A 10,491-nucleotide genomic window follows, 5' to 3' on the forward strand; every position below is an offset into this window, starting at 1 on the left:
GAAAACCTATGCATGTTTATTGCTATTTCCCCATCCTTAGGTACGACTTGTACATATATATATCTATATCCATTGTGAATACGTTCTAAGGAGGGAGGTGAGTACGTTCTGGCTGGGTTAGAGGGGCCCCCAGGGGCTGAGCAGAAAATCCGGCCATAACACCTAGCTCATTGCACCATCAGGATTCAAGCAAGCCGGGCCGAAGACGGCTGAAATGCCAGAAACCGGTCCCCGGTAGCTTGTTTCCTTCCCAGTATAAGAATTGGCTTGGTAGTTTGGTCTGCCCTGTTCCCATGATGCACTGGGCCAGGGTCAGACTAATTTGCATATAGCCAAGTTCTGAGCTGGGATGGTGCAGTGAGCTGAAAAACGGTGATGGATCAAGCCCTGATCTTTGGACTGGGTAAGAGTGGTCTGCTTAATTCAGACACTCTGTTCATCACCATCCCCCTTTTCTGATTCCTTCCCCTATCTGGCCTTTGGAAGTACCAAAGAACAGCGCAGAATGTCCGACGGTGTAGAGGTGTCTGGAAAGAACTTTCCCCAATTTTCACTGTCAATGTGAGGTACCAAAAAGAATACAGCCAGTGCCTGGGAGTAAAAAGAGAAAGAAATCCATCAGATGTAATCTTTAGAGTGTTAGCTTTAATCCTACCCTGATTAATTAACACTGGTAATTAATGAAGCAACTCTAAGAATATTCAGCGGACATCTTTTGTGCACAGCGCTCACTCCAGAAAGAAACCAAGGATTGGGCAAACTCTCAGAGTAGAAAGCCAGTTTGTCCTGACTGATAGCAGTGTGGTGTAAAGAGATCAGTGTGGTAGGGAAAAGGCACTGTCTGTTGCTGGCCCTGGATGAGATGCATGGTAGTTGTAAAAGCAAAGTAATTCTATTTGGTACAAGGCTCTATGAAAAGATTGACTAGACAATTTTAAGACACTAGAACTCCCTGAGCGAGTCTTCTTGCACACTGTAAACGGCTGCTCCCAAGAGCTTTGGTTTACTTGGGGTTGTGCTAGGAATTGGTACACATGGATGATGATGTGTTTGGAGACCTGGAGCCCCACTCCCACACAGCAGTGATCATTTCTCAAACTGACAGCCAGAGTGCCTGAAACTACCCAAGTCAAGATAGAGGGGACTTTAGATTTCATGCCCATTTAGTCCCTGGTCTTGCTGATGAGACAGATGATTTCGAATCAGTTTTGTTCGTGGTAAAAAGGGAAAGCACATTACTCTTTATCATTAACAGTGTGTCTTGAGCCTCGTGCCTAATCACTCCGCACAGTGACATGCACCCGGTGCCAGGCGTTGCTCAAAACGCCTCTCAAGTTCCAGATCGGTGCAACAGTGTCGGGCTGCACATTGTAGCTTGAGTCCACAGCCTTGCATATAATATTCAACTCTCCAACTTTGGCAGGCAGAGGGGCACTTAGCTCCCAGAGTTTCCAGGCCCAGGCATGGCCAGTCTTCTGCTCCTGCCCAGATAGGTGGGCCACTTGCCATGACTGACCACCGTCCAATGAAACATCTACACGAACCACATCGCGGCCACCACCACTCCATGCATAGCCCTTCACTGTGATAGTCTCCAAGTCCCTAGTCACCACATCGCCATTTTTTGGCTCAGTTATGGCTGATTGGATGGGCAGCTCTTGGATGGCAGGGGATGTCTTAAAGTCCACAGTGTCCCAGTCCACAGAAGGGGAGAAGCCTTTATAATCGTTCTGCTGCCAGTGGCTCTGGCTCTCATCTGGGCCCACAGATACTTTGCCTAGCCATTTAACATTCCTGGCACCCACCACACCAGGCACAACAACACGGATTGGGAAGCCATGGTCATGCGGTAACTTCTGACCATTCATTTCATAGGCCAGCAGAACCTCATGCTCAGGGCTGATGGCCACCTTGAAAGGAATGGAGGCACCATACGCTGTACCAGTCAGGTCTTTGTCCAGCCCTTCAAAACACACATGCACCGCTCCTTCCATGCCGTCTTGGAAACCTGCTTCAAGCAGCACATCCCCAAGCTTTGCTCCACCCCATGTTGCGTTGCTGATGGCTGCTATGCCCCAGTCCAACCCCTTTACTTGCTTGATAGCGTTCATCTCCGAGCGGCGGTTCCCAGCACATTGGAGTGTGGCTGTCACCTCGTGCTTGGTGAACTTTGTCTTGAGGTCAGCCAGAGTAAGAACCATGGACCGACCCCCGGGACCCTCAACTTCTAGTTTGTATGAACTGGCATCAATGTCAGGTACTGGCAGGTGGTTTCTCTTAAAGAAGAACTCGTTGGGTGTGATGAAGTTCTCAGATAGGATCTCAGCGGGTGGTTCTCCATTGAACGGCTTCAGACTGTTGACCCTCATGGCCGGATGACGCTGGGGATCCCGGGAGTATGGATCCGACACATCAGCAGCAGCAATCTCGGCTTCTTCTTGAGGGCTTAGCTCCCCAACTTTGTAGGCCTTAAGTATATCCAAGACATGTTCCTGGTTGTGAACAGCATACATGGCCCAGAAGGGCTCAAGGGAGCCCCCTGCTGCCAGCATGATGCGGCTTCCGCCAGGATGCAACTCCACAAACTCTGTGATGTCGAAAACGTCACGGCCGTAAGTCACCCACACACCATCTGCCATTGTCTTGTGCTTTCGCACTTCCTCACGGGTGTAGATCTTAGGGGGCAAAGAGACCGAGTCTCCTGGCTCTCTTGGTTTGTCTTCGGACAAGGCAGAATCCGCCCAGGTCACCTCCTGCAAAACAAACATTTTTAAATTATTTTTTTAGAAAATACAAAACAAGGAGTAATTCTGAGTGTATAGATCATAAGATGGTCAGAGGTAGTTGTCCCATAAATATTGGTGGATAATTATGTGAAAAAAGAGTAACATGGTTAGAAAGGCTTGACAGACCCAATGTATGCAAGAATGTTTTTAATGTGCTCATGGCTTTTCCTGCTGTAGTGAATACCATTGTGTAAGCTAAGTTTCTACTTTAATATCTAGTAAAATATTCATGCTAAAACAGGACTCATTGAAGAACAATGGTAGGTAATAAATACATAAACTGAATTTGTTTCCCCGTCCCTGCCCTGAACAGGACCCAGGTATTGAGTGTGCATGGTCAGAATGCAGACGGTACCCTTTTTGAACTAACTGTTGAATGCTCTTGTACCATTTATCTACCACATATTTAGTAAGATGTCTTTACTCACACAAATGTTTCTTCAGCAAACTGGATTCTTTTTATTTTCATATCTAAAAAATACTTGTGAATTATAACAAAGATCACTAATAAACACTGAGGCAAAGAAGCAGCTTTCTAGCACATTTTGTTTAATAGTAAAATGTGCACTGTAAATTTATGGATGTTATGCTAATCTGAGATACTGAAATGTACAACTTACATGAAAGAAACACTAGATCCATTCCAAATGAAAAATTGTTGCTAAATGAATCCATGGTGCCCAATATATCTCAACATTTATACATAGTCAGGTTCCATTTCCGGTGTATATATAGGAGTTGTCTGAACTTTGCCCTTTCTGCAAATTCACCCCAAATATTTTTATCTTTTTGCTGAACCGTATTGTTGCTGGCTATAGAACCCTGTGCAATTTACCCCTGCTAACCAGTGGTTAAGTATTTGTGCTCCTCCCTTCAACATGGCAAAATTGGTATACTCCTGATTTGCATATTTAAATTACCTGTAAGTGCCCAGTATAGGTACCATGGTATACCCAGGGCCTGTAAGGTAATGTCACAAGTGGATTGCAGCACCAACTGCACTATCCATTACAGTTACAATGTAAATATAACTGCAGTCCTGCCACCTGCAGTCTGGCAGTGCAGGTGTTAACTACAAATTTGACCTGGCAAAATAACTCCTTTTGACAGTCAAAACATTTACATAATTATAAGTCACCCCAAAGTAGGCTTTATAACCCATAAAGGAAGGGTGTGTGGTATTTAAAAGTAGGGCATGAACAAGTTTAATGTTACTGTCCTTATAGTGAAAATGCTCTCAAAGCTATTTTCATTGTAGCAGGTTGGCTGTTCCATGGGAAAACACTCAGATGCAAAAAATAAATACTGATCATATATCTAGGAAATGGGACTAGCTAGGAAAATAATTAAACAATTATTTTTAATAGTGAAGTCAGATTTGTTCAAATATTATGAAAAGGTCATTTTGAGAAGAAAAAAAACTATGCCCCCCCCCCTTCATCAGAACAAACCTGCCTGAGCATGTCCATGCCAATTTGAGACTGGACTAGGCCACTCCCTTTTGCCTCCCATTCGGCAACCAATGCAGGATGGGGAAACGTACGTCTATGGCCTCCTGTACTAACTCTAATGAGTCTCAGAATGGGGTCCCTAGCAAACACTCTACAATTAACTGACTCCGCCATTGGGGCCCATAATGAAGAATTTGCAATTGTGGAGGAGGAGGTGGGCCTACATGCCCGTGTTTCAACCCCTAATTAACTTGTCAGGGATGTATGTAGCACAAATATTTTATCCCTCAACACTAGTAAGGCGAAGCAGCCCATGGCCGATGTAAATTCTGCCCTCAAGATGGGGGGGGGGGGGGGGAGACAATTATAGTCTTGGCGTATATACACCATGCAAACCCTATTATTGAAGACTCATTATTGGACACCGAGCCTCCGGGCCTGCAAACGGAGGAAGGCAGATGTCCTCTCATGGCTATAGCTGCCCATAGCGTTTCGATCAACAGCGACGTGAGTGGCAAGCCTGATCAGCGCTGATCTGCTAGATACTATATCTAATCACAAAATCTCACCTTAGAATATTTCCGAGGCACAAAAATGGATCTGGAAAACGTTTCTCTAGCAATGCTCCAGCATATTGTGAGGTGGCACCGTGGATCTCTGCACTGACTCCATACCACCCTGAAGTAACGTAGTAGAGCCTCATATATAAGAGCCACTGGTGTCCGCTTCTTGCTCATCTCTTTCTGCACCCAAAGAGGCTGAATAAGAACACCAGGTAGTACTAGTGTGCAAATTCTTAATTTGGGACCTAGTTATGTAGGGCCACTTCACAGAACAGGGGGGTGGTAGGACAGTGAGGAATCTGCAGTTGGATAAATATTCACCAGAAAGAGCATTAACAAAGGTAGATAGGTTGTTCTTTTGATGCATACCCCACCTTAGAATATACACCAAAGCAGTACCTCCCCTGGTGGAAGGTTTTTGGGCTTGACTCAGACCAAAAAGTCTTGTGGGACCGAAAGGGAGAAACGTCCTTCCCAGCAGACCTGGCTGTCAAGGCAGCAGTAAATATAGGCACTGACCCCCACGGCACAGCCTGGCAAATATCAAGCACAGGCATTCTGCATGTCAACGCAGAGGTTTCAGCCTCAGCCAAGGTGGAATGGGCTCTCAAGCATTTCGGTTGCTCCTTTTTGGCCTGTGCAGCAGTATAGTGTAGCAGATCTTAACGAGGAGGACTGTTTCCCTTTACAGGGTCCTCTTCTGCACAGCCATCCCTTTCTTAGCCCAAGAAAATGCCACAAACAGCTGATCGTCCACATGGTGTTCTGTGGTACTATCAATATAAAAGCTTAAAGCCCTTTTTGGGTCCAGCGGATGAAACTTCTCCTCTATCAAGGGGTGAGAATAGGGCAAAAAACACCAGAAGGGTGTTGAGAGTGCCCAATGTGGAAAGGAGTCATAACTATAAAAAAGAGGCAGCTGGAGTTCCCAACACCAGTTTGTTTGGGGAAAAAGGTGAAAGGTTGGGGGGGTGGACGAGCCAACATGGCGGACACTTCCTAGAGCGCGCCGGCCCACCGTGAGCAATATCCTGTAATATCCTCACTACTTCCCCGCGTCGACAGGCCAGATTGATCCTTTAAACACCAGGGAGACTGCGGCGGGACCTGGGTCACTGCCTGGGAAGCGACCCTTGATAGACTCGTCTTGATGACGAAGGACGCTCCCGGGCGGGGTGGCGCCTGCCTTACAGGAGTGGTTGTGTCCAACGATCACTGAGGTCCCCATTGTCAATCGGGCGGTGGGGGTCTGGTCTCATCGGCGGGTGAGCGAGCCGCTCCTAGGTCGGTAGACGGCTCGGCCAGCCCCGTGTTGCTAAGGAATGCCAAAAGAACAGTTGATGGACAGAATGCAGAACAATGTCATACATTCAACCCAGTACAGAGATCTCGGCCTATATCCATCGTTTTTTGCTCACCATGCCATTCCAAATCAGTCTTGACCCTGCACACAAAGGGAACAGCCCAGACCGAACTGCTAGGCCAGGCTGGGTCCTCCCTGGACTGGAATCAAGCATCCTAGGACCGGTTTTGGGCATTCAGCCCTCATCAGCCAAGATAGCTTGACTCCAGTGGCATAGAGAGCACGGAACCCACGTCTGGGCATACCCATCCCACTCGGGCTGACAAAATGCAAAAAGAACAGTTGATGGACAGAATGCAGAACAATGTCATACATTCAACCCAGTACAGAGATCTGGGCCTACATCCATGCCATTCCAGTTTGGACCCAGCAGTATGCAAATCAGTCATTGACCCTGCACCCAATGGGAACAGTCCAGCCCGAACTGACAGGCCGTGTTGCTGAGGAGCGGGTACTACTGCTGCAGCCTGCATCCGGAGCGTCCCGCGGAGGTGCAGACTGTTCCTGTGAAACCACCATCCTGACTCCTGCCGGGCGGTATCTGCAGACCCTTGGGGCATCAGGGTGATCCAGCCAGCCACAACCTGCTGCCGCCTCCGCGGTGATCGGCCGGGTGGAGGAGCTGACACCTGACTCCATAATCCATTGGAGGCTCACAGCGACATCGGAATTACGGTGAGCCAGGAGGGGCCTACTCCGCAAGTTGAGGCATCCTGACTGACTGGGGGCAATAGTGAATTGTGATGCTGCTCCGCGGTCAAAGTGCATGTGGTTCCCGATCACCCGCCAGAGACAAGATTACCTCCTGGTACTAGACGCCTTCACACAGTGGCCTAGCTGGCGTTGGGGATCCCACGGCTGGGCCTCTTGTTGTGAGGGGAACCGTGGAGCCCCGGGGCCTTGGTGAGATGAAGGGTGTCTTGCACCGAGTGGCAGAAGCGGCTGTGGTAGCCTGGTGCAGCTTGCTGCTCGGGACCGGTCAAATCTGTGAGGTCCGCTTCCTGGTCGTCTCTCCCCCACACTCAGGCAGCCCCCTTGCGCTATTGCTTGGTGGGCAAACTGTTGCTCATAGTGATCGACTTCGCCACCAACATGACAAAGGATAAGACATCCGCGCCCTGCACAAAACAGAGCACACTAGATCAGTATACTACTGCCCCGGCGGGCGCTAAGGGAGGATTGGATGCTGGCGGCCTTATACAGGATAATGCAGCCCTACTGGCGGCGATCACACAGTCCCGTGACATGCTGGATGCCAAGATCGGAGCTGTGGGCACGGAGGTCTCCTTCCTCCTCCAAGATCTGCGCAACACGGTGGATTGGATCACTGAAGCGGAAAACTCGAGTGTCAGGTGTAGAGGACATTGTTACCACGCTGCAACAAAGAGTAAATCGTCTCACAACCCTCACCCAGGAACTTGTCACACGTGTGTAAGTTGCGGATGGCCGCGTGTGACGAAACAACCTAAGCTTCGTGGGATTTCCCGAGGGCAGCGGTGGTATGTAAGTGTATGTTTAGGTGTATGAGTACATATGATGAGTGAGTGCATATATGAGTGACTGTATAGGACTTTTGGTGAGTGAGTGGATGTATGTGTAGATCTTGGAATTAGTGAATGGGTATGTTGTAACTGGTATTGGTGTGTCCATTGTTTTGAAAAAGGTAGTTTGTATTTTAGAGTGTGTGTATATCAAAGGGTATATTAGAGGGAGAGTAGGTCTGCCACTCTATCACAAGGATGATGTCATCAGTGATGTCATCAGATATGTCATTTGAGATGTCATCAGTGATATCATGCGTGATGTCACTGATCTTGTCATGAGTGACGTCATCAGCAGTGCATTGCTGGTGCGCGAGTTATAGTTATCTGAACTAACTATAACGGGGGAAATTCTATGGTTTTGTAGGAGTGAAATGTCCAACTAACTATCGTCCCTGAAACCTATGGTTTTTTCAGTGAATTTCTAAGGTTTTTTTAAATGATAATTTCTAACTATATTGTGCGTGAAACCTATGTTTTTTTCAGTGAATGTCAAAGGTTTTTTAAATGGTAATTTCTAACTATGCCTACAGAGGTAGGACATGTGAAGAAAAGAAAAATCGCACAGAAAGAAGCAAAAGAAATGCAGAAAGAAGCAACAGAAGTCCACAAAGACGAAGAAAAGTGCAGGAAGAAGCAACACGTGCAGAAAGAACCAACAGAGGAGCAGAAAGATGCCTTGTTGCAAAATCATCCTGAGCCCACAACTTTTTCTGACGTGACTGGTGGTAACTGACTGACTAATCAGGCCTAGAGCCGGTGCAATGCTAAAAGACACTTAGAATACAGTAAAAACACCTACATACACTAGGGAACACTATGCGTTGGAGACCCCTGTAATTAGCATGACCTCCTCTGTAAGCCCCTAGAACGTAATAGGGCAAAGGAATTAAAAATGGAGCAGAAATATGCTACTTTAACTAATAGTCACGTTTGCAGAGTGGTGGAGAAAGGGTGCTGGGCGTCCAACCAAGGCTCAGGAATTCTGCTGCGTAGGACTTACAAGAGGTACCAGAAGGGATTCTTGCCCCCCAAACTCCCTCATGACTAAATTGGACTTCATCCTCCATCCCGTAATGTGCCACGAGGCACGTTTGCAGAGTGGTACAGAAAGGGGGGCATGGCCTCCGAAGAAGTCTTAGCAAACTCACTGTGTGGGACATACTGGAAGTAACAAGAGGCGTAGGGCCTCCTTGGGGGCCAACTTCCCAAACTATTACTTTCTGTCAGTCCCACACAGCAGCATTGGTAAGTACTCGTACCAGACCATACCCACTTTGCCCACCACTCCACAAATGCACTCCCTGGCATGCTCTCGGATGTGGATTGAAGTCCCCTTCACTGCTGAGGGTCCTTTAGGGGCCAACTACCCTACCGTTTACGTCCAGTAAGCCCCACGCAGTGGGATTGGTGAGAGTTAGACAAAGGCCATGCCTTCTTTCTCCACCACTGCAAAAGCGCCCCCTGGCGTGTTGTAAGTTGGGGATTAAGTCCCCTTGAATCCTGAGGGTCCCTGTAGTCCAACTAGTCCACCAGGTACCTCCGGTAAGCGCCACAGAGCAACGTTGCAGAGAGGTAAAAAAGGGGCGTGGCCTGGCCCACCTCTCTGCAACGCAGCGCAGTGGCGCTTACTAGAGGTACCTGGTGGGGTTTGTTGGCCTCCAGGAACCCTAAGGATTGAAGAAGAATTAATTCCCCAACTTAAAACGCGCCACAGGGAGTGTTTGCACACATGTCACCTCAGGCCCGCCCCCTCCCTTCACCACTGTGCAAACGCGCCCGTGCGGCATTTTAAGTTGGGGGATTAAGTCCCCTTGAATCCTGAGGGTCCCTGGGGTCCAACTAACCCACCAGGTACCTCCAGTAAGTGCCAAAGTAAGTGCCACAGAGCTACGTTTGCAGAGTATTGCTGTGAAGGGGCGGGGCCTCCGGCACAATTGGATGTACTTTAAAAAATAAAAAAGATTGGGAAGGAGGGCTGTGTGCCCCCCCCTTCTTTTTACTTTTTTGGGTCCTGGGGACCTCATCCCTCAGGGCCTGACCCCCACTTAAAAAAACAAACGATATATATTAAGGGGAAGGGGGCCGCGTGGGCCTTCCTCCCCTGGCCAATTCCGGCCCCGGGGACCCCATCCCCCGGGGCATGGCCACATTTTGTTTTTTATTATGGAGGGGGGCTGAGTGGCCCCCTTCTTAAGGCCTCTATTGGCCCCGGGGCCGGTCTTTATTTATTTATTTTTATTCTTTGGTAGGGGGGCCGCGGGTACCCCATCCCCCAGGGCCTGGCCCCCCCTCTTCAGGCCAATTATGGCCCCGGGGACCCCATCCCTCGGCCAGCCTGCCTTTTTGGGGGGGGGGCTGCAAGGCCCCCCTCCCGGGCCACTTCTGGCCCCGGGCACCCCATGCTCGGGGGCCAGCCCTATCCGTTGGGGACTGTGGAGAAAGGGGGTCCCCAATCCCCCCACGGTCCCGCCGGCTCCCTGCGTCCAGCGGGAGCCGGCATTGCTTTTTCCACAAGGGGAGCTGCTGACATGCAGCTCCACTTAAGGAAAAGCAATTCTGCTCTGCTTCATTGAAGCGAGAGCAGGATTCCCTGCTCTCGCTTCAATGAAGCAAAGCAGAGTTTGCAATGACAGCGCGGGAGTCTCGCACCTCCAAGGCCATCAAGGGCTCCAGGAGGGGGGCCGCGCGGCCCCGCCTCCCAACAATTGCAAAGCCCCGGGCAGGTGGTGGTCCCCAGGGCCCGCTACAGACCCCCGAATGTGAATTTTAGTTCCCCGGGGCGTG

General features: G+C 49.2%; 1 protein-coding gene across 1 annotated transcript in view; it reads right to left on the bottom strand.

Moving 5' to 3' along the window:
* Window positions 1-623: 623 nt before the first annotated feature.
* SUOX (sulfite oxidase) overlaps window positions 624-10,491 on the bottom strand; it is a 345,156-nt gene continuing 335,288 nt past the window's right edge. Inside the window, exon 4 of the mRNA XM_086963912.1 lies at window positions 624-2,753. Within this exon, the coding sequence (XP_086820038.1) occupies window positions 1,275-2,753 (1,479 nt within the window). The 3' untranslated portion in view covers window positions 624-1,274. The remainder of the gene's footprint in view (window positions 2,754-10,491) is intronic.

The sequence above is a fragment of the Lissotriton vulgaris genome, chromosome 1_1 (assembly GCF_964263255.1).
Source record: "Lissotriton vulgaris chromosome 1_1, aLisVul1.2, whole genome shotgun sequence".
Classification (NCBI taxonomy): Eukaryota; Metazoa; Chordata; class Amphibia; order Caudata; family Salamandridae; genus Lissotriton; species Lissotriton vulgaris.